Here is a 24,755-nt window from a genome sequence, read left to right on the forward strand (position 1 = left end):
GCAGCAAGTCCGACTCCGCCTCCATTACCCTCGCCTCATTTCCTGGCTGGAGGATGTCCTATCAGCTTCCCCCCCCCCCTCCCCCAGCCTGACTGTTAGACCCGCCCCCTTTCATGCAGCCCGATTCCTCATATATGATTTGCATCAAATATCCTTTTTTAGATTTTGTCCAATGAGGAGAAGAGGACCAACTACGACCGGTATGGAGACTTGGGAGAAAATCAGGGCTACAGCCAGCAGCAGCATCACCACCATTTCCGACACTTCCATGACAGCTTCTACTTTGACGAGTCCTTCTTCCATTTCCCCTTCAACTCCGAACGCCGAGACTCCACCGACGAGAAGTATCTCCTCCAGTTCTCCCACTACATCAACGAGGTGGTCCCAGACAGCTTCCGCAAACCCTACCTCATCAAGATCACCTCCGACTGGTGCTTCAGCTGCATCCACATCGAGCCCGTATGGAAGGAGGTGGTGCAGGAGCTGGAGGGACTGGGTATGGGTTCTCTGTCCATGTCATGATGACCTCAGATCTCGGGTCACATACATGTTTTATTCAGTATTAACCACTTATTGTGTTTTTTTTAAACAGGGAAGTAAACCCTGATGGGTTTTACTTCCTCTTTGGCTCCCTGCAAATTAAAAGCATAATGGGCTAGTATGCATTACATACTAGCCCATTATGTGACACTCTACCTGAAAACGAATCCAGCGCTGTCCCTTGTGCAGGCTGCATCCCCTCTCTGCGCCTCTCTTCCTGCCGGGGCTGCGGACTCAAGCTCTGTGACTGGCCAGAACCTCGTGACGTCACTCCCGCTCGCAGGGAGAAGCGTCACGGAGGTCCGTTACTTCACAGCGCATGCGCTGATCACAACATCGGAGCACTGCAAGGGAAATATCTCCTAAATAGCGCACGTTTTTAGGAGATATTTCCACTTCCTATAGGTAAGATCTTATTCTAGGCTTACCTATAGGTAAAAGTCAGGAAGGAGGGTTTACAACTCCTGTAACCCACTTCTTTCAAATCCTCCCATCCCCCCTCTAATAATAAGTGATTGTATCTTTATAAACTCGGCTTCTGGTGCTCAGATGACTTGTCAGCTCCCTTCTCTCTCGGCTCACAGTTCCAGTGGTTTAGGGTCAGGGTTAGGGTTTCCCCTAGAAGAGCAAGGTTAGGACTCAGGGATTGGAATAGGGACCTCCCCCCAAATGTCAGCAGGCGTGTCCCCCCAGAGGTCAAAGGTCGGGCTGACCCACCCCCACCAAAGTGTTTCGTCTACCCCAACTAAGTCGGGGCATGAACAAGTCGGGGTAAGCGCTTTGCGCCCTCCCGCTGACATCATGCCGGGAGGAGGGGGAGAGAGAGAGAGAGAGCCGACAGTCAGCTGAGCGCTGATTGCTGCGGTCATATAGGTACAGATCGGCATTTTATTATTATTATTTATTAAATTTTTTTTTTTTTTTTACATTACACAGGGACTCTTACTATAGTACAGAGAGGATTTAGCTGCAGATATGAGAGCGGGGAGGGGGGGGGGGGGACTGATATGGGAAGTGGGGGGATGAGGATAGGGGAGACACAGGAGAGCAGGGCAGCGTATGATGGAGGCACAGACACTGACAACGGTGTCAGGGCTCAGCAGCCCTGATATATCGGAGTCAGCGTACAGGGGAAGTGTAGATCCAGGTGTTAGCCCACGTACACACGGTCGGAGATTTTGCCAACCAAATCCGTCGGATTTTGCCCGTCGGATTTAGTCCGATGGATTGTGTCCAAAACTGTTGCATACACACGGTCGGGCCAAGTTGGCGAAAAATCCGATCTTTCAGAACGTGATGACGTAATTTCGTTACGACGGGACTACATTCAGGCTAGTAGCCAATAGCTTTGATGTAGGAATTTGATCTGAGCATGCGTGGCACTTTGTCCGATCAAAATTCTCTACACATGATCGGATTAGGTCCGTCCGACCCAGTTGGTCGGGAAATATTTCCAACATGTTAAAAAATTGGGTCGGACGGAGATTCAGACGGAATCAGTCCGATGCAGACCACACACAGTCGGATTATCTGACGACACGGTCCGATAAGACACATTCCGACAGATTCTCCGACCTGTGTGTACAAGGGCTTACAGGGGGCCAAATTACACCGCACAAGCACTGTGGTGTATAACATGCTTTAATGTACCAGGAGTTGTGGGTTTTTATTTTTTTTTCGGGGGGGGGGGGGGGGGTGTTAAACACTTTAATGACCTGCACATCACTGGATATTTGGCAACTGCAGGCATTATCCCAGTACACTTCTTTTTTTTTTTTTTATAGCTGCCAGTCGGCTCTCTTGTAATCGCAATCCTAGTGGCTAATTAGCAGCTCAATTGCTATTCCAAGCCGCAGGTAAACGGCATTCTGCAGTTTGCTTGGGCTCTGCTGTCCCACCGGGAAATCCTAGCGACCAGGCGGCGCATCTGCTGGACAGCCAAACACAACCGGGATTGGCTGTGCGTTTTATAGTAACCCGGAGGCAATGTCCTGATATCGCTTCGGGGTTTACCCGGATATCAACGGGGCCACTTTTAAAAAAAAAAAAAAAAAAAAAAAAACCCGAGAGCGTTCGAAAACACCGATCTTGGTGTTTTGTATTGGTTTTAATTGGTTTTAAGGGCAGAGGAGGGATTTGGGGTCTTGTAGATCCCAGATCTCTTCATAAAGAGGACCTGTCACTGTCATAAGGATGTTTACATTGCTTGTGACAGCAATAAAAAAAAAAAAAAAGTAAAGTAACATTGTAGAAAAAAAAATATTTTTAAATTGCCCCTAAAAATGAACGATCTTTCTTTCTAGCCGAGTTCTCAGTAATAATGTTGCATCCGAAGGTCATAGAGATGACTAACAAAATAAGTAAAGTTAGCCCAACTTTTCTTTTTTTTTTTTTCTTTTCTTTTTCACTTTTTGATCACTTTTTTTTTTCCTATTACAAAGAATGTAAACATTCCTCTGGAACTCTCTGCCCCAGTATAGCCCCAGCCCCTACCCTGTCCACCTTTAGGAGATCCCTGAAAACTCATTTATTCAGGGAAGCCTCCCCCACCTAACTGTCCCCGAGGCACCCCCATCAAATCATTCTCTGCAGCTCTTTTTGTACTCTTTTTGTACCACCACCCCTCCCTTTTAGAATGTAAGCTCTACAAACCTCCTGTAACTTTTGTATTGTACTGTAATTGTGTTGTCCCCCCCCCCCCCCCCCCAACTCCCACCATACGTTGTAAAGCGCTGCGTAAACTGTTGGCGCTATATAAATTGTGTATAATAATAATCCCTTATAATAGGAATAGTGTATGACAGGTCCCATTTATGGAGAGATGTGGGGTCTATAAAACCCCACCTCTCTCCTGGAGGCTGGAAAGATTGAGATAAGGGGGAAAAAAAATGAAAAATTTCTCTTTCCAGCCGAGTTCTCAGTAATAACGTTGCGCCCAGGCCTCTGAAGGTCATAGAGATGACTGAGGACCACCTGGTCACTGGAAATCTCTATGATCAAAATCCGGCGGCAGTGGATTCTCTCTCCGGTACGCCGATCTTACGGGCGAGGCTGGAGGGCAGCAGAACTGGGGGGGTGGAGGCTGCAAGAACGATCAAGCGGCTGACCCGCTGCTATGATTGTTCTTACGGTGCACAGATACGCCGGCTGTAAAAGATGATATCTGGATGATGCCTGCAACTGCACCCGTCATTCCAATAACCCCACTCGGTCATATGACCTCCTTGGTCTGGAAGAGGTTAAAATGTCATTGGCATGTTGATGAGAAGAGAACCAGGGAAAGCAGAATTCCCTTTTAGTGAGTGCGGGTGGAACGTCTGATTTATGTTTTTTTGTATTTCTGAAGTTTTAGAAGTTTCTTTCATTCTAGAAATGAGGGGAAGCTCTGATGATTTTATCATCCAATCACGTGCAAGCTAAAATTAGCTGTTTTTTTATTTTCCTTGCATGTCCCCCTCGGATCTACAGCAACTTCCAAGTGCACTTTCAGTAAATTTTCAAAACAAAACAAAAAAATTATATATATATATATATATATATATATATATATATATATATATATATATATATATATATATATATATATATATATATATATATATATATATATATATATATATATATACCGTATATACTCGAGTATAGGCCGACCCGAATATAAGCCGAGGCCCCCAATTTACCCCCAAAAAACTGGAAAACTTATTGACTCGTGTATAAGCCGAGGGTGAGACATGGCTGTCCATCCCTGTGTGTGTGTCCGTCCATCCCTGTGTGTGTGTCCGTCCATCCATCCCTGTGTGTGTATCCATCCATCCATCCCTGTGTGTGTGTGTGTGTATTCATCCATCCATCCATCCATCCCTGTGTGTGTGTGTGTGTGTGTGTGTGTATCCATCCATCCATCCATCCCTGTGTGTGTGTGTGTGTGTGTGTGTGTATCCATCCATCCATCCATCCCTGTGTGTGTGTGTGTGTGTGTGTGTGTGTGTGTGTGTGTCCGTGCAGCCTTGTGTGTGTGTGTCCAGCCTACCTGTGTCCCAAGCCTCCGTCCCGAGCCGCCGTCGTCCCGAGCCTCCTCCGACCCGTGCCGTGCCTCCTCCGTCCCGTGCCTCCTCCGTCCCGTGCCTCCTCCGTCCCGTGCCGTGCCTCCTCCTTCCCGTGCCTCCTCCGTCCCGTGCCTCCTCCGTCCCGTGCCGTGCCGATGGATCGCCGCTCTTCTCGGCGGCCATTCTACAATTCAAAATTCCGCCTCCGCCTGTGATAGGCGGAACACTCAATTTCCCAGCAGCCTGTGTTCCGCCTATCACGGACATCCTCTCATACTCGTCCGTAGTATGAGAATGAGCGGATGTCCGTGATAGGTGGAACACTGACTGCTGGGAAATTCAGTGTTCCGCCTATCACAGGCGGAGAAGGAGGCGCGGCTTTTAAATTTTAATGTCCGCCGTCTGTCTGCTCGATACGCTGATCGAGCAGTCAGACAGCGATGACTCGAGTATAAGCCGAGGGGGCACTTTCAGCCTCAAAAAAGAGGCTGAAAATCTCGGCTTATACTCGAGTGTGTATATATATATATATATATATATATATATATATATATATATATATATATAATATATTATAAATTGTTTTATAATAATTTTTTTATTTATTTTTTATTATTCTTTATACAAAAAGGAGGAACATGCAATACGGTACATATCAACAATTCTATAACTTCCTGGTTCTTTTCTTATCAACTATCAATTCAACTAGGATCATTCTAGATAATTTTATCTATATCGGGTTTTGATATCTAATTTGATTTGTTGAATATAATAAACGACTCCCATGTGTGTTTTTTTTTTTTTTTTTTTTTTTTTTCAGGTGTAGGCATTGGAGTGGTGCATGCTGGGTACGAGAGGAGGCTCGCCCACCACCTTGGCGCACACAGCACCCCGTCCATCCTGGGCGTCATTAACGGCAAGATCTCCTTCTTCCACAACGCAGTGTTGAGGGAAAACCTGCGACACTTTGTGGAAAGTCTCCTCCCCGGGAATCTGGTGGATAAGGTGAGAGCGAGATTTTTATTATCCTCCCCTCCCCCAGGAATTCCCTGACTATGGGACCGACCTCTTCATATGTTTTTATTATATCTTCTGCTTCCAGATAACGGATAAAAACTACGTCCGCTTCCTCTCCAACTGGAAACAAGAGAATAAGCCGCATGTGCTGCTGTTTGATCAGATGCCCCCAGTGCCCCTTATCTACAAGGTAGGAGTGAGACCGTTCTCAGGGGGAGGAGACAACGTTGTGACAACTGTTACAGCCCAAGGCGCCCTTTTCAGCTTTTTTTCAGTGCCAAGTAGCAGTACTTGAGGGGGTCACATGTTCCATTACAAGAGGTCATGTGACCCGGTACAAGGACTGTTCCAAGATCTCGTATGTTCTATTCTACATTTTTGTTACACAATGAGGTTATTTACTAAAGGCAAATCCACTTTGCACTACAAGTGCAAAGTGCACTTGGAAGTCGCTGTAGATCCGAGGGGGACATGCAAGGAAAAAAAAAAAAGAAAAAAAACAGCTAATTTTAGCTTGCATGTGATTGGATGATAAAATCAGCAGAGCTTCCCCTCATTTCAGATCTACCCCTTAGCTCTTGTACACATGGTCGGACATTCCAACGGAAAATGTCCCATCGGACCATGTTGTTTTGGATAATCCGACTGTGTGGGCTACATCAGACTTTTTCCCTCGGAATGTCCGACCAACAAAGTTTGAGAGCTGGATATAAAATTTTCCGACAACACGATCCGATCGGACTTTGTCCGATCGTTTGTAGAGAAATCCGATCGGACAAAGTGCCACGCATGCTCAGATCAAATTACGAGACCAAAGCTATTGGCTACTAGCCTGAACGTAGTCCCGTCCTAATGAACGAACGTCATCACGTTCCGAACGATCGGATTTTCCGACAACTTTGTCCGACCGTGTGTATGCAACACCAGTTTCCGACAAAATCTGTAGGAAAAAATCCAACGGATTTTGTTGTCGCAATGTCGGACCGTGTGTACAAGGGCTTCGATTTACAGCCAGTGCACTTTGCAATTGTATTTTGCGTTTGTAGTGCAAAGTGGATTTGCCTTTCGTAAATAACTCCCGATGTATACAAGTTAGCAGCTGATGATTCCATGGCATTAGTGACACGTTCATAAAGGTCCATTATAGGGAAAAATATTGCAATCTGGTAACAGTATGGGCTTAAAGTGGAATTTCAGGTGCATGCTATGTGAGGGAGCGGGACCATGTTATGCTTTATGTGCGTCTATGGACACACAGAGCGCAGCTTGGGAGCGAGCCCACACAAGTGAAGCGCTGTGGATTCTTTCCGGATGCACAGTAAATGAATGCTTGTAGCCGGAGGGAGGGGGGAGGGTACAGGTCATTGAAGACTACATGTCCATGTAAGAATACCCGGTCTGCAGGGTGACAACGCACAGCAGAACATGCAGTGTTGTCGCCCTATTGGAAAAAATATCAGCTCTAGTGTTGGGATTGGCCAGTAATAAAACTGTTATGGGGGAAAATAACAATGTCGTGTTAATGCTACTGACATGTCAGTTTTATATTTCATAGTTCCTCATTAAATAAGACTCCATGTGAGCATTTCTCCTTCTGTGTGCTGGGAATGTGTATTTACGGTTTGTGTTCTTCTGTCAGCTCACTGCGTTTGCCTATAAAGATTACCTGTCATTTGGCTACGTGGACCTCGGCCAAAGAGAGTCGGAACAGATGAGCAGCCAATACAACATCAACATGTACGCCCCGACCATGCTGGTCTTCAAAGAGCACATTCACAAGCCGGCCGATGTGGTGCAGGTATGTTATGGGTGCTTTTGTATAAGAGGAATTTTAACCAGCTTCTCCTTGCGGGTGGACGTCATGTGATGTCCTCCCGGTTGGGCCACTCGCGTGGTGCCCCTGGAGGAGAAGTGCCGTGATCAGAGCCGTCACCAATCAGGGTTAAAGAGCCAATGATGGTGGCTCTTTACCATGTGATCAACTGTCCAATCAAAGTTGATCTCATTTAAACAAATGCCGGTAATTCCATTCTTCAGCGCTGTCACTGTGTGAAGAAAGGAAAGCGGGTCATTGGCTATCCTGTGACGGAACATTTACACTGATCATCAGTGCCGCGTTATCGGTGCCCATCAGTTCACCGTATTAACGCAGCACTGATGGGCACTGATGATGAGGCACTAATACAGTGAACTGATGGGAATTGATGAAGAGACACCGATAACGCAGCACTGATGGGCACTAATGATGAGGCACTATTGGTGTCTCTTCATCAATTCCCATCAGTTCACTGTATTAGTGCCTCATCAGTGCCGCCTTATCAGTGTCTCTTCATCTGTGCCCATCAGTGCAGCGTATCGGTGCCTCTTCATCAGTGCGGTATATCAGTGCCGCCTTATCGGTGTCTCTTCATCAGTGCAGCGTATCGGTGCCTCTTTATCGGTGGCCATCGGTGAAAAAAGAAAAATTACTTGTTTGCAAAATTTGATAACCGTAAACTCTCCCACTCTGATGCTTCTTTTCATTTAGTCCATTATAATAAGTAATTATCAAACTATAGCCGCTGTAATCCGGCCCAAATCGCATATTACTTACTGTTTAAAGAAACTTTAAAAAACTTGTTTCCAGGGGTTAGGCAGCGCCATCTTAAGTATTGTTTTCTGAGCCCACAGTGGAGTGCATTTCCGCCCTTACATTGAGCACTTCCTGTACTGTTAACCAAGCCTCCTTCTCAATCCAAAGTTTCTATGGCAACCCTGCTTCCCTGTTCATAGCTTACTTGTTTTATTTCATAGTATTTACTTGTGCTGATTATCTAGTGTTTGTCTATGTCAGTTTTATCAGCTTCAGCTGATAAGACTGCAGTAATGCTGTCCGATGCCCTGCTTTACACTGCATGTGATGTCACATGGGGTGTAGGAGGAAGCTCCGAGTGATCATGCAGTCTTGTGGGATTTCACTGTTTGTGTGCCGTAGGAAGTACTGATAATGGATAGACAAGTACACAGAGTGTGCCGTAAATCGGGGGAGATCTGGGCATGCTCAGTGACGTCATTCTAAAGAACAAAAAGGATTACAACAATACTAAGCAAGTAGTGAGATATCTACAAGCCGTGTTCATTCGGGTTTTTTATGCTGATTTACATGGTACAAAGTTGGGGGGGGGGGGGGGGGGGTTACAACTACTTTCAATGCCACCAAAAGAAAGCTCCATTTGTGTGAAAAATAATTATAAATCCGTCATGTGTACAGTGTTACACGACCGCGCAATTGTCATTCAAAGTGTGAGAGAGCTGAAAGCTGAAAATCAGCCTGGGCAGGAAGGGGGTGAAAGTGTCTGGTGTTGTAGGGGTTAACTGCCGGTGCCTGTACATGCAGAGATTTCTTCACACGAGAACTATTTTTGTCCAGACATGTCAATGTGGATGTAAAAGCAGCACAGGAGGAGAACAGAAGTGACTCCAACTGATCTGAAGTGCAATGTAGTAGTGAAAGAGTGAAGGAAAGGTGAGTATACCCTGAGATGTGAATGAGGGGGTTACAGACACTACTTCTGTACGGTGCCCCATAGGGGTGCAACAGATCGTCACCGATCCGTGATCCGAACGGTTAACCCCGCTCGGATCGGAGCGCTCCGCGGTCACGGCCTTAGGAAAGGCCGCAGCTTCGGCCTAGCTCCGAAGCGGCGGCCATCTTTCTACACCCAGACCGTTTACAATGTGATCGCTCCGTCAAATGATGGAGCGATCACTTGTAAACAAACCGGCGTCATGTCATTACGCCGGTTCCTCTCTCCCCTCTCTGTACTGATCTGTACAGTGGAGGGGAGAGATCGGATGGATGCAGCGCTGTGAGCTGGATCTGTAGTGCCCACAGAGCTGCTCTTTTGACAGCCTACTCTGCCTTACCCAGCCAGCACTCTGCCTTACCCAGCCAGCACTCTGCCTTACCCAGCCAGCACTCTGCCTTACCCAGCCAGCACTCTGCCTTACCCAGCCAGCACTCTGCCTTACCCAGCCAGCACTCTGCCTTACCCAGCCAGCACTCTGCCTTACCCAGCCAGCACTCTGCCTTACCCAGCCAGCACTCTGCCTTACCCAGCCAGCACTCTGCCTTACCCAGCCAACACTCTGCCTTACCCAGCCAACACTCTGCCTTACCCAGCCAACACTCTGCCTTACCCAGCCAACACTCTGCCTTACCCAGCCAACACTCTGCCTTACCCAGCCAACACTCTGCCTTACCCAGCCAACACTCTGCCTTACCCAGCCAACACTCTGCCTTACCCAGCCAACACTCTGCCTTACCCAGCCAACACTCTGCCTTACCCAGCCAACACTCTGCCTTACCCAGCCAACACTCTGCCTTACCCAGCCAACACTCTGCCTTACCCAGCCAACACTCTGCCATCCTCAGCCAATATTACAGTGGGGGAGATTGTGGATATTAGTGGGGACTATATGGCGGTGGAATTTTCACAGGTTTTTGCAAATTCAATTATTATCTGCTGATCCGAAAAATGATCTGATCCGTGAGTTTTTTGATCCGTTGCACCCCTAGTTGCCCAATCATGTCAATGCGGGGGTGGTGGTTCTGGTCTGCCATGTAAGCTGTAAGGGGCACCGTGATTTCAAATGGTGGCCCTGCACAGCTATACTAAAAGGGAGCTGAGCTTGTATAAGCAGAATCTGTCGTTGCTGTGCATGGCCAGCAGAGGGAGCTGGAAGTTGAGGTAACTGTCTGGGCCATAATGGAATCGGCAAAGAGAATAAAAGGGAAGACAGGGATCAGGGGGCAGTAGGACAGGGCTTAGTTGTAATGGTAAGGGGGTATGGTGATCAGTGAATAGGGGCAGGAGGTGGACAGATCTCGTACCTACTCCCCCCCTCCCCAAAAATACAATAACCCTTGAGTTAGGAACAAGAACACAGCATGTGCTGTGTAGTTCTACATCTGCGGGTCACATCCCGTGTATTCATATATGTTCAGCAAGGATGCCGGATCGCTGTTGATGGTTATGAGACGATGCGGCTCTGTTCTTTTTCAGGCACGAGGAATGAAAAAACAGGTGATTGACGACTTCATCTCTACAAACAAGTTCCTTCTGGCGGCCCGGCTGACCAATCAGAAGCTGTTCCAGGAGCTGTGTCCCGTGCGGAAGTCTCACCGGCAGCGCAAGTGAGTATCACCACATAGGGACAGTTACTGCCGGTGATCATTCAGCTATGGTTCGCTTATCGGTCTACCGCCAAAATCTTCTCCGCAAGTCTTCCTAACTGAATGCTGAAATACTTACCTGCCTCTTCAGAATGTTTCTGGCATCGGCAACCTGCACTGGTCACCGAGTATTTCAGTATCTGTCTATAGCCCTGATGCCCAACCTGTGGCCAAGCAGTGGAAACGCTGAATTGTAGAAGGAACTGTCTGAATACATTGCTCAGCGGCTGCAGTCGCTGGTCATTTTCCGCAGTCCCTTGTAACTTGCTTCCAGGTCTTGTCCCGCAGCACATCTGCAGTCTCCAACCGCACACGTAGCATATCCACAGTCTCTGACCGTTTCCAGTAGAATGACTACAAACAGACATTCAAAGCATTACATATACTGAACATTAACCACTTCAGGTCCACGACTGCATAATCATGTGGGTGGACAGTCTGCCCATACGGGCATAGTGCCATACCTGTACGTTGCTGGCCTCTTCCAGGTGCAGGATGCGTGCCAACTCTTGCTGTCATTAGACACAGTGGGGTTTTGTCAGCAAGTCCCAGCCAATGATTCATGGATGGGACCTGGTGATCATCTGTGTCCAATCACATCCCAGAGCCCTGTGTTGACAATCAACACAGAGCTCTGTACAGAGAAATGTATCATTTATCAGGAACTAACTTTTTTTTTTTTTGATTGTTTTTTTTTTTGTTTTTTACAAAAAAAAAACAGCACACACTTTACACATTGTTAGGCACACCATTAACCCCTTGATTACCTCAAGATCTTAACCCCTTCCCAACCAGTGTCATTAGTACAGTGACCAGTAACGGTGTACACACACACACACACACACACACACACACACACACACACACACACACACACACACAGTATATGTGACAAAAGTGAGTACACCCCACACATCATAGTTTGTATAGCTTTCACGCAAACCAATCAATATACACTTCTTAGGATTTATTTTATTTTTTAACCAGTCATGTAGCAGAATACATTTTGGCCAAAATTCTTGAAGAAATTTTTGATTTTCCAATAAAGCTTTATGGAAAAATTAGTGTGTTTTTTTTTATTTTTTTTTTATTTTTATTTTTTTTTCACATTTTATATAATAAAAATAAAATCCCCAGTGGTGATCAAATACCAAAAGAAAGTTCTATTTGTGTGAAAAAAATGAAATGATATAGATTTTATTTGGGTATAGTGTTGCATGACCACATGATCAATCGCCAGTCAAAATAGAGCAGTGCTGAATAGCAAATAATGGCCTGGTCATGAAGGGTGGTAAAACTTTCCGGAGCTGAAGTGGTTAAGTGCGGCCCTTTGATGATGCCAAGGACTGCAGCGGAGATTCCTTTATACTTAATAAATTGGCAGCCCCCCTGTCCCATAGTAACAGTAGTTCGGAGGATAGTGTACGGTCTTGCCCTTTTATATTGATTTGGCTTTCTTGCAACTTTTTTTTTTTTTTTGAAGGTTCTGTGTTGTTCTGCTGACCGGAGAGAGTGAGCCGTTCCGGAAAACCTACGAGTCCTTCCTGGCCTTTGCTTCTGCCAACACCAAAGACACGCTGCGATTTGTCCACGTCTACAAAGAGCGCCAGGGGGAGCTCACCAGCTCACTTCTGGGCGAGGACGTTCACGCGGCGCACTCATCGGTATGTAGACCAGAAAGCAATTTGTGTTACTTTTTTTGAAGAAGTGTTTTCACCAAGTCATGAGAGCGGCTTCTTTTTGCAATCTCTGTGACTGAACGGTCTTCTCCCCCTCGGCAGGTTTCCATACTGGAGCGGAGAAATTCTGCCGGTAGGATCGTCTATAAGACTCTGGCTCACATCTGGACCGGCAGTGAGGACAACAAGTTCTCTTTGCTCGACTTCTTGGACCGGCTAAGGAAAGACCCGAGTGTCCTGTCCTCAGAAACCAACTTGTCTGATCTGAATGATGAGCTGGCCCCGGTAGGTACACGATGCGGGGGGGGGGGGGGGTGTACATGAGATAGGCAGGAGGATGGGGATGCTTGTTCGATGTGTGAAGTCAGAAAGAAGGAGTCATTTAACCACTTTCTGACCAGCATGGTGCCAGTATGTTGCAGGACTTCAAGTGGTTATACCGGGATGATCTGCAGCTGCAGGCAGCAGCACTCCGGTACAGTTCTCTAGAGCCGATGGTCCATTAACTACGCTGGATTGCTTTTACAAACAGATGGGAGGGAACGCCTTCTGTGGCTTTACCGGGATTTCCTGTCCCTCTGGGAGTCCCAATCAACTAGCCGTTGCTTCTGCTGGCTGATCACAGAGCTTTACAAAGACCGGATCGGGTTTGTTGGGCTCTGTGATGAAGTAAGCAATGACTTGACGTCACTTCCGGTTCATCAGGATGTAAACTGCGCCATATTTAAAAATAAATAGCATCTGATCACACTGATCTTGGTGTACTCAATGCTTTTATGGGTAGAGGAGGGATTTGGAGTCTTTATAGATCCCCCAGATCTCTCCATAATTAGGACCAGTCACTGCATATTGCTGTCATATGGATATTTACATTCCTTGTGATGGCAATAAAAAATAAATAAAAAATTTAAAGCGACAGTGATCAAATAAAAATAATTTTAAAGGGGCTGCAACCCCTTGGGGTTTGCATTCTATGCATTAAGGTGAAAATCTTTCTGTGCTTCAGCTGCCCCCCAGAGCCCCCCTTTTATTTGCCTGACCCCGATCTTTCCAGCAACGGGGACGAGCACACCAGCTCCAGCCGGTGTCTCTGGTCCTGATTGGATAGATAGCAGCGCAGCCATTGGCTCCCGCTGCTGCCAATCAAATCAAATGAAGTGGGGGGGCGGGGCCAATTCCTGCTGTCCTGTGTCAAAAGACGCAGCAGGATGCGGGAGAGCGGCTCTTCACGGGGCACTCGAAGAAGAGGCCGCTAGAAACACTGCCGAGGGACCCCAGAAGAGGAGGATCGGGGCCACTCTGTGCAAAAAAAAAAAAAAATTTAGATACCCTTTTAAAAGTGCTCCTATCCCCCATGCTAGCACACAAAGGCAACCGCAGGCGTCGATCCCGCACACACCCAAACAGCGATCATCCCACACGTGAGGTATCACCGCAAACGTCGCATCATGGGCAATAATTCTAGCACCAGGCTTCCTCTATAAATCTAAACTGGTAACCTGTAAAGGCTTTTAAAGCCTCGCCGATGGATAGTAAAATTATTTGTCGCCGTTGTTTAAAGCGTGATGTGTTTGGTATTTATTTATTTTTTATAGATATTTTATAAAAAAAATTGGGTTATGTATAAAAAAAATATTGGGTTTGAAAAACCATTGCACAAATATTGTGTGGCTTAAAAAATTGCAACATCCACCAAAAAAATTAAAAAAATAATAATAAATTATATATATATATATAATTATTGGGTGGATGTTGCAATTGTTTTATGCCATGCAGTATTTATGCAATGGTTTTTCAAACCCAATATTTTTGTATATATAATCCAATTTTTTGTAAAATATCTATAAAAAACCACTTTAGATCTGGCTCTATCGTTCTGGTAGGGCGTCTATGGTCGTCCTCCCAGAACCTCATCCCCCCTCAGACACAGCTGATCACAGATCGCTGTACAGGGCCAATCACATTGAACACAGCTGATCAGAAGGTAAAAGGCCAATCGCAAACCTGCCTATTATCGGCGTTCCTTTCCTTATGCACTGTCGCAGCGGGTGGAGAGGAGAGTCGGTAACCGGCAAGCGTGACAACCGTCATATCCACAGATGACCAATGCTCTGATTATCAGTGCAGCCATGTAGGTACCAATCGGTGCAGCCTCATCGGCGCACATCCATGAAGGAGAAAAAGTACTTTATTTGCAAAATTGTATAACCGAAACGAAGAAAAACGTTTGGGGGGGGGGGGGGGGTGTTCAAACTTTTTGCACTTTTTTAGTTTATTTAGTAAACAGTAAAAACCCCCAGTGATGATTAAATACCACAAAAAAAGCTCTATTTTTGTGAAAAAAAAATGTATGTAAATGTCGTGTGTACAGTGTTTCGTGACCGCGCATTTGTCATTCAATGTGTGACAGTGCTGAAAGCTGAAAATTGGCCTGGGCAGGAAGTGCGGTGAAAGAGCCCGGTATTGAAGGGGTTACATTTTTTTCAGCATTTAGTGATTTGTGGTAGTCGGGTTTATCTTTTATTTATTATGAATTCAGTCAGCAATTTCTTTACCGAATTTCATCTTTTTTTGTCTATAAATAGGTAAAAATGCGGCGCTACCAAAAAAGTGCTAAAACCAATCAGTGAATAGTAATCTCAAAATAAATATAAATCAAATAATATCCACTAAGTATAACATAAATACAATAGGAAATAAATAAATTTCAATAATTCAAAAAATTCGCGTGTATACAATACATGTGCAACAATTGGTGAATAGAAATCCGTGAAGAGATAATCAAACACCTAAATGGTCCGCATAAACCATCCAAATGCAAACAAACGTGTAAAATTACATGTATAAAATTATATATAAAAATCAGTAAAGTGAAAATACGTGAAATGTTAACTAAAATGATTATTCAAACAATCAATATACACACGTGATAGTCCATAATTAAAGTGCACTGATGACTGATGCCATTGCAAAATATATAAATATAGTTCATGCAAAAAAATGTGAAAAGACGATTCCCACGAGTGACAGATCACTGCAAACTTCAGTGCATTTAATGGGTGCACCACCTATTTCCCCCAGCCTCTCACCTCCAATATCTGGTAAACAGGCACTGTGTATAGGGATAACTGCTGGCTTCTATTTCGTTCACACTGCTCCACCGCTGATTGTTTTTCACTGTGATGTTAAATATTAATCAGCGGTGGAGCAGTGTGAACGAAATAGAAGCCAGCAGTTATCCCTATACACAGTGCCTGTTTACCAGATATTGGAGGTGAGAGGCTGGGGGAAATAGGTGGTGCACCCATTAAATGCACTGAAGTTTGCAGTGATCTGTCACTCGTGGGAATCGTCTTTTCACATTTTTTTGCATGAACTATATTTATATATTTTGCAATGGCATCAGTCATCAGTGCACTTTAATTATGGACTATCACGTGTGTATATTGATTGTTTGAATAATCATTTTAGTTAACATTTCACGTATTTTCACTTTACTGATTTTTATATATAATTTTATACATGTAATTTTACACGTTTGTTTGCATTTGGATGGTTTATGCGGACCATTTAGGTGTTTGATTATCTCTTCACGGATTTCTATTCACCAATTGTTGCACATGTATTGTATACACGCGAATTTTTTGAATTATTGAAATTGATTTATTTCCTATTGTATTTATGTTATACTTAGTGGATATTATTTGATTTATATTTATTTTGAGATTACTATTCACTGATTGGTTTTAGCACTTTTTTGGTAGCGCCGCATTTTTACCTATTTATATATTTAATTTTTGGTGTAGAGATCACTTTTGTATGCTGGCTGCTTCCTATATACATCATTTCTTTCCTGTATGATATTTTAGGTGGAGCGCACTAGTTTTTCCCTATATATTTGATCTTTTTTTGTCTACAGATGTTTTTCTTGCGCTGGATCTACACTGCGGTTGACTATTGGGCGGATGCGTGGGAGAGCGTTCTCCACAATAACTGGTATCTTCTTCTTCTTCTTCTTCTTCTTCTTCTTCTTCTTCTTCTTCTTCTTCTTCTTCTTCTTCTTCTTCTTCTTCTTCTTCTTCTTCTTCTTCTTCTTCTTCTTCTTCTTCTTCTTCTTCTTCTTCTTCTTCTTCTTCTTCTTCTTCTTCTTCTTCTTCTTCTTCTTCTTCTTCTTCTTCTTCTTCTTCTTCTTCTTCTTCTTCTTCTTCTTCTTCTTCTTCTTCTTCTTCTTCTTCTTCTTCTTCTTCTTCTTCTTCTTCTTCTTCTTCTTCTTCTTCTTCTTCTTCTTCTTCTTCTTCTTCTTCTTCTTCTTCTTCTTCTTCTTCTTCTTCTCTCTTTTTTTTTTTTTTTTTTTTTATTTTTTTATTTTTTTTCAAAATCCCTCTTCAGAACCGCATACGAGATCCACTTCTTCCAACAGCAAAACAGATTACCAAAACTCCTCAAAAGAAAGTTCTTCTGCCAATTTTGGTCAGTTTACGTTCCCTCCATTCAGAGGAGATGCAGAAATTGGAACCTGGTGGTGGGAGGCTCAGAGGATTCATGTCTGTCTGTCCTACAGCCACCCCCTCCAGTTTTTCCTTGCCTCCTTTGGTGGGGGGGGGGGGTCTCATGTCCATTCTTGCCCCTAGTCCCCTCCACTTCATACTCTACCCACTTTTTTTTTTTTTTTTTACATTTTGCATGGTGTGGAGGTGGCTTAGAACCCCTGTCGGTTTTTATTGCTGCCTGTGCCCCCATTAACGGGATTCTCCCTCTTTTATTTGTCCTTCTTTTTATTTATTTTTTTATTTATTTTTATTTTTTTTCCATTGTCATTGAAAGTAAAAGAAGATCAAAAATTTTGGGTTCTCCCCAGAAAAGTAATAGAGGTGAAATCTTCCAGTGGGGATGAAATAGATAACCTTGAACTAGCTTGTAGTTCTTATCTGCTGCTGTTTCTAATTAAAAAGTGTGTACATGCATCCATTCTAGAAGCAAAACTCTGACACAGCGTTCAGATAGGTTACTTCTTACACTTCTCATTTATTCCTGGGCGGTATTAATATTTTATACACAAAGATATGCAAGTCTAATGGGTACATCTCATTGGTTGAAATACAAGAGAAATGGAGACACTTGATGCTTGAAGGTTGATTGAAGCTGGTTCTGTCATCACGTATGCATCACGTATGCATTCTTCTAATGTGTGGGATGTAGGGTACAGACGCCATCTTTAGTTCCAAACAGAGTCAATCTGTATACTACATAATAAGTAAGGAGTTGCACAGAAACATGTATACACATAAGCAAATAGACATTTTCTGATTATCAGTATGTACATTATATTCCTTTACAGGGACACTAGTTCTGGTGACCTAGGGGGTCCTCCAGGAAATTCCTTTTAATTTGCAATTTGCAAGGGATTTCCTCTCACTTCCTGTTTTGTCTATGGGACAGGAAGTGAAGGTAAATCTCCCTAATGGGACAAAGAGGGCAAAAATAAACCTTACAGCAGTTATAACCATCTCTTCTCTATTCTAAATGGGGGAGGGGGGTTTGGTCTTTTAGTTCTACTTTAAAACCTGGGATTTTGTTTGCAATTTAGTTTTGTTTTTTGGCATCAAGTTCTGATGTGAGGTTATAATTTCTTTGTACAATTTATGCACGTAACTCATTTCCTTCAATGTCTGTGTCTCATCATGTTCCTCTCTCGTTCCTCTCCTCCGGCTCGGTCTCTGTACAGGAGGGAGATGATGCCACTTTTGTCGCTGATTTTCTCTGCCCTCTTCATCCTGTTTGGTACGGTCATCGTTCAGGCGTTCAGGTATGTACTTTACATTATTGTCCCTCTATGAGGGGTGCATCCTAAATCTAAACTATTGGTGCACTTGGATAGGTCTGTCAATACAGGAGGGTTCAAATGTATCATACAGAGCTATAGATTATCTATTAACACCAATAATATAAATATCACAGATCTTTATTGTACTTGAGCTAGGCTTTCCAGGGCTGTCCCATTCTGCCCATCCCCCGCCCCCCTGGTGACTAATATTTGGCCATTTTGTTGCACTCTAATCCTTCTCTTTGTGGTACAACAACACTTGGCTATTTTATCATTTGTCTCGCTGTTTAAAGTTAAACTCAATGTTTCCTTTAGTTGTTCTCTATGTGACGAACGTTTTGATTCTTACATTTCTTATTTCCCATATAGTGACTCTAGTGATGAGCAAAATTCTGTTCCTTCTGACAAAGAAGAGCCGGGTGACAAGGAGAAAAGCTCAGAGGCCAATTACAGCAAAGAGAGCACCAGGTAACGCTGCCTCTCACCTGCAGAGGGAGCTTATAGATCAAGGGGAGAGCACCAGGTAATGCCGCCTCTCACCTGCTGAGGGAACTCATAGATCAAGGGGAGAGCACCAGGTAATGCCGCCTCTCACCTGCTGAGGGAACTCATAGATCAAGGGGAGAGCACCAGGTAATGCCGCCTCTCACCTGCTGAGGGAACTCATAGATCAAGGGGAGAGCACCAGGTAATGCCGCCTCTCACCTGCTGAGGGGGCTCATTGTTAGCGGAAGGAGAACACCAGGTAATGCCACCTCTCACCTTTTTAGAGGGGGCTCATAGTTACAGCAAAGAGAGCAGCAGGTAATGCCGCCTCTCACCTGTAGAGGGGACTCATAGTTACAGCAAGGAGCACACCAGGTAATTCCACCTCTCACCTGCAAAGGGAGCCCATAGTTATAACAAGGAGAGCACTGGGCAATGCCACTATTCACCTGCAGAGGGGGCTCATAGTTACAGCAAGAAGACAAGCAGGTAATGCTGCCTCTCAGCTGCAGAGGGCACTCAAAGTTACACCTAGGAGATCACCAGGTAATACCATCTCTCACTAGCAGAGAGGGCTTATAGCTACAGCAAGGAGTGCATCGGGTAATGCCACCTCTCACCTGCGGGTAGGTTCACATAGTTTCAGCAAGTTGAGCACCAGGTAATGCCACCTCTCACTAGCAAAGAGGGCTTATCGTTACAGCAGGGTGAGTACCAGGTAATGCTGAATCTCACCAACAGAGGAGGCTCAAAGTTACAGCAAGGAGGACATCAAGTAGTGCTGCCTCTTACCTGCAGAGGGGGCTCATAGCTACAACACAGAGTACCAGGTAATGCAGCCTCTTACCTGCAGATGGGGCTCTTTATCATTTGTGATTTTGGTGCAGCATTTATATTGATATACAGTGCTCCCTGCATTGTCCCAAACGCGTTGTAAATTTTATATATATATATATATATTTTTTTTTTTTCCCTGTGGCATTTTACTGGACGATAGCTGCGTTCAGCACAGCCGCATTCATGCAAAAAAGGCGTGAAAGGTAACTTGTAAGAGTGATATTCAGTGAACCCCAGAAATCCTGTATTTCCTTTTTCCTCTCCCAGGGTTCCCAGGAAAGGTTTTGTGGAGGTGACGGAGTTGACGGATGTGAATTATATGAGTAACCTTGTCAAGCTGCGTCCGGGTCACATGAACGTCGTCCTCATCCTCTCCAACTCCACCAAGGCCAGCCTGCTGCAGAGGTTCGCCCAGGAAGTGTACATGTTTACCGGGTGAGTGCAGGAGACGCCATATTACAGGTCTCTGCTTTAAAAGGAACGTTTACCTTTTCATGACAAAAATAAAAAGATGAGCTAACTCCAAATCCTGGCCACACCTCCGGACCCCGCTGCACGTAACGGCCATATTGCTCTGTGCTGTCAATGTAGTGGTCCATTCGCTGCAATACAAAGACCTGGAGTGAGTGGTCGTCATCTTGCTCGCAGTGACAAGTGCTCATTGGAAGGGGAATATTAGGTCTGCGTGTCTGAAAAGATATCACAGAATGTCACTTGGAGTCTCTGACACTGGGGTGAGAAGGGAGCCACTAGATGACACTGGGGTGAGAAGGGAGCCACTAGATGACACTGGGGTGAGAAGGGAGCCACTAGATGACACTGGGGTGAGAAGGGAGCCACTAGATGACACTGGGGTGCACAGAAGGTCACATGGAGTCACTAGTGACAATGGGGTACACAGGTCTCTTGGAGTCATTAGATGGTACTGGGGTGCAAAGGAGGTCACTTGGGGCCACTAGATGACACTGGGGTGCAAAGGAGGTCACTTGGGGCCACTAGATGACACTGGTGTGCACAAAAGATCACATGACACTGGGGTGCACAGAAGGTCATTTGTAGTCATTAGATGACACTGGGGTGCACAGAAGGTCACTTGAAGTCACTAGATGACACTGGGGTGGACAGAAGTTCACTAGATGACACTGGGGTGCAAAGGAGGTCACATAGAGTCATTCGATGACAATGGGGTGGACAGAAGGTCACATGGAATCACTAGATGACACTGGGGTGCACAGGAGGTCACTTGTAGTCATTAGATGACACTGGGGTGGACAGAAGTTCACTAAATGACACTGGAGTACACAGAAGGTCTCTTTGAGTTATTATATGTCACTGGGGTGCAAAAGAGGTCACAAAGTCAGAAGACGACACTGGGATGCAAAGGAGGTCACATGGAGTCATTGGCTGACACTGGGGTGCACAGGAGGTCAATTGGAGTTACTAGATGTCACTGGGGTGCAATAGAGGTCACATGGAGTCATTAGATGACACTGGGGTACACAGAAGGTCACATGGAGTCATTAGATGACACTGGGGTACACAGAAGGTCACATGGAGTCATTAGATGACACTGGGGTACACAGGTCACATGGAGTCATTAGATGACACTTGGGTGCACAGGAGGTCACATGGAGTCATTAGATGACACTGGGGTGCACAGAAGGACACATGGAGTCATTAGATGACACTGGGGTACACAGGAGGTCACATGGAGTCATTAGATGACAATGGGGTACACAGAAGGTCACATGGAGTCATTAGATGACACTGGGGTGCACAGAAGGTCACATGGAGTCATTAGATGACACTTGGGTGCACAGGAGGTCACATGGAGTCATTAGATGACACTGGGGTGCACAGAAGGTCACATGGAGTCATTAGATGACACTGGGGTGCACAGAAGGACACATGGAGTCATTAGATGACACTGGGGTGCACAGGAGGTCACATGGAGTCATTAGATGACACTTGGGTGCACAGGAGGTCACATGGAGTCATTAGATGACAATGGGGTACACAGAAGGTCACATGGAGTCATTATATGATACTGGGGTACACAGAAGGTCACATGGAGTCATTAGATGACACTGGGGTGCACAGGAGGTCACATGGAGTTATTATGACACTGGGGTGCACAGAAGGTCACATGGAGTCATTAGATGACACTGGGGGTACACAGGTCACATGGAGTCATTAGATGACACTGGGGTACACAGGTCACATGGAGTCATTAGATGACACTGGGGTGCACAGAAGGTCACATGGAGTCATTAGATGACACTGGGGTGCACAGAAGGTCACATGGAGTCATTAGATGACACTGGGGTGCACAGAAGGTCACATGGAGTCATTAGATGACACTGGGGTACACAGAAGGTCACATGGAGTCATTAGATGACACTGGGGTGCACAGAAGGTCACATGGAGTCATTATGACACTGGGGTGCACAGAAGGACACATGGAGTCATTAGATGACACTGGGGTACACAGAAGGTCACATGGAGTCATTAGAGGACACTGGGGTGCAGAGAAGGTCACATGGAGTCATTAGAGGACAGTGGGGTGCAGAGAAGGTCACATGGAGTCCTAAGAGAACACTGGGGTACACAGAAGGTCACATGGAGTCATTAGAGGACACTGGGGTGCACAGAAGGTCACATGGAGTCATTAGATGACACTGGGGTGCACAGAAGGTCACATGGAGTCATTATGACACTGGGGTGCACAGAAGGACACATGGAGTCATTAGATGACACTGGGGTACACAGAAGGTCACATGGAGTCATTAGAGGACACTGGGGTGCAGAGAAGGTCACATGGAGTCATTAGAGGACAGTGGGGTGCAGAGAAGGTCACATGGAGTCCTAAGAGAACACTGGGGTACACAGAAGGTCACATGGAGTCATTAGAGGACAGTGGGGTGCAGAGAAGGTCACATGGAGTCCTAAGAGAACACTGGGGTACACAGAAGGTCACATGGAGTCATTAGAGGACACTGGGGTGCACAGAAGGTCACATGGAGTCATTAGAGGACACTGGGGTGCACAGAAGGTCACATGGAGTCCTAAGAGAACACTGGGGTACACAGAAGGTCACATGGAGTCATTAGAGGACACTGGGGTGCACAGAAGGTCACATGGAGTCATTAGAGGACACTGGGGTGCACAGAAGGTCACATGGAGTCATTAGAGGACACTGGGGTACACAGAAGGTCACATGGAGTCATTAGAGGACACTGGGGTACACAGAAGGTCACATGGAGTCATTAGAGGACAGTGGGGTGCACAGAAGGTCACATGGAGTCATTAGAGGACACTGGGGTGCACAGAAGGTCCTGGTCTAGGTAAGTACAGCAGAAGGTGGGTGTGGGAAAGCATACAACGAGCCATGTGACGATTCGCACTTTGAGGCCGATCCAATCCTGAGATCTGTCTCCTGATTGGCTGTGGCACTGATCGGGAGCGTTTTTCCCTCTGATCCCCGTGAACAGATTAGACTCATGTATCTGATATGCAGTTATCTCGGTCAGTGTAATGACTCCGCCTTCTCCCGTTCCAGGAGCAGTTCCCTCCACTTCTCCTTCCTGAACCTGGAGAAGCACCGGGAATGGCTGGAATACCTCCTGGAGTTCGCCCAGGACGCGGCCCCCATCGCCTACCAGTACGACGAGCACTTCTTTGAGCGGGATTACACCGGCTATGTGATGGCCCTGAACGGTCACAAGAAATACTTCTGCCTCTTCAAGGCCCAGTCCACGCTGGAGGACGAGAAGCTACTGGACGAGGCCGAGCACTGCCCACCCGGCGGCGGCGGCGACACCCTCCGCAAGATCTCGCTGGGCTCCGGCTCCGGCCACATCAAAAAGAAATTAAATAAGCTGTCCTTATGGATGGAGCGGCTGTTAGAGGGCTCTTTGCAAAGGTTTTATATCCCCTCTTGGCCCATGCTTGACTGACAAACACCCGCAAGGGGGGGGGGGGGGAACCTCCATTTTTTCCCCCCCCTTTTTTTTTTTAAACTGTGAACACAAGACATTTATCCTGCCAGGGAGATCTACGCGCTTTTAATGGCGTACCCCCAAAATCTTTGCCAGGAGCAAGAAACTGACCCAAAGGGGGCGCTCGCTTTGTTGCGTTTTTAAAGGGGGTCGCTCTATACTGACGCCATTGACTATGCCACTCACTGCCTGCTTGTGTCTTAAGTTCTGTTCAGCTACATCCAATCAAAAAAAAAGGAAAAAGCTTTAAGCTGCCTCAAGAGTCCACCTCCTGGAAGACCTGAGTACTGCATCTATGTGCTGCTGCCTCAAGAGCCCGCCTGCTGGAGGATCTGAGTACTGCATCAATGTGCAGCTTCCTCAAGAGCCCGCTCGCTGGAGGATCTGAGTACTGCATCTATGTGCATCTTCCTCAAGAGCCCGCCTGCTGGAGGATCTGAGTTCTGCATCTATGTGCAGCTTCCTCAAGAGCCTGCTTGCTGGAAGATCTGAATACTGCATCATTGTGCAGCTTCCTCAAGAGCCCGCCTGCTGGAGGATCTGAATACTGCATCTATGTGCAGCTTCCTCAAGAGCCCGCCTGCTGGAGGACCTGAGTACTGCATCTATGTGCAGCTCCCAAAATTCTAACCTTATTTCCTCTGTTCTATGCTATAACATTCACTGTAGAGGTCAGTCTTGCCCTCGGTAAGACTTGATAGAAAGGGGGTGGGGGGGAAATCCGGGTTCCTAGTGAAAATCTGCCATTATCAATGCAAAGCAAAGTCCTTCTGTGCTCTAAAACACATCTATTAGTCTTTATCTTGCAGCTATTTTGAGTTCACTTTGTGGACGAGCAATAAAGCTACGCAGGAACCTTTTTTTTTTTTTTTTCTTTCTTTTTTTTATCTTTCAGGTCACCCGAGTCAGTGAAAAAAGACACTTTATAGAAATTTTTAACTATTTTGCTCCAGAGTTTACGGATTAGGACATTCTGTACAGTCTTTAAGCCATTTGATAACAGCTAGCACTACCGTGTCCAATGTAGCGATTGAGTAGAATCTCGTAGATAGGAAGTTGTTTTGGGGGGGGGGGGGGGGGGGTGTGCCTGTGTGGTGCCACCTGCTGGCTGAA

At 45.6% G+C, this 24,755-nt stretch overlaps 1 protein-coding gene across 1 annotated transcript in view; it reads left to right on the plus strand.

Moving 5' to 3' along the window:
* The window catches only part of DNAJC16 (DnaJ heat shock protein family (Hsp40) member C16), a 29,372-nt gene extending 4,871 nt beyond the window's left edge, over nucleotides 1-24,501 (plus strand). The window contains exons 4-15 of the mRNA XM_077456322.1: nucleotides 163-496; nucleotides 5,407-5,591; nucleotides 5,689-5,793; nucleotides 7,243-7,401; nucleotides 10,649-10,779; nucleotides 12,302-12,482; nucleotides 12,600-12,782; nucleotides 16,417-16,493; nucleotides 18,223-18,303; nucleotides 18,691-18,789; nucleotides 19,912-20,079; nucleotides 23,204-24,501. Coding sequence (XP_077312448.1) covers nucleotides 163-496; nucleotides 5,407-5,591; nucleotides 5,689-5,793; nucleotides 7,243-7,401; nucleotides 10,649-10,779; nucleotides 12,302-12,482; nucleotides 12,600-12,782; nucleotides 16,417-16,493; nucleotides 18,223-18,303; nucleotides 18,691-18,789; nucleotides 19,912-20,079; nucleotides 23,204-23,600 — 2,100 coding nt within the window. The 3' untranslated portion in view covers nucleotides 23,601-24,501. The remainder of the gene's footprint in view (nucleotides 1-162; nucleotides 497-5,406; nucleotides 5,592-5,688; nucleotides 5,794-7,242; nucleotides 7,402-10,648; nucleotides 10,780-12,301; nucleotides 12,483-12,599; nucleotides 12,783-16,416; nucleotides 16,494-18,222; nucleotides 18,304-18,690; nucleotides 18,790-19,911; nucleotides 20,080-23,203) is intronic.
* Nucleotides 24,502-24,755: the final 254 nt, after the last annotated feature.

The sequence above is a fragment of the Lithobates pipiens genome, unplaced genomic scaffold (genome assembly GCF_037356315.1).
Source record: "Lithobates pipiens isolate NorthernLeopardFrog02 unplaced genomic scaffold, aLitPip1_a1.2 Scaffold_27, whole genome shotgun sequence".
Taxonomy (NCBI): domain Eukaryota; kingdom Metazoa; phylum Chordata; class Amphibia; order Anura; family Ranidae; genus Lithobates; species Lithobates pipiens.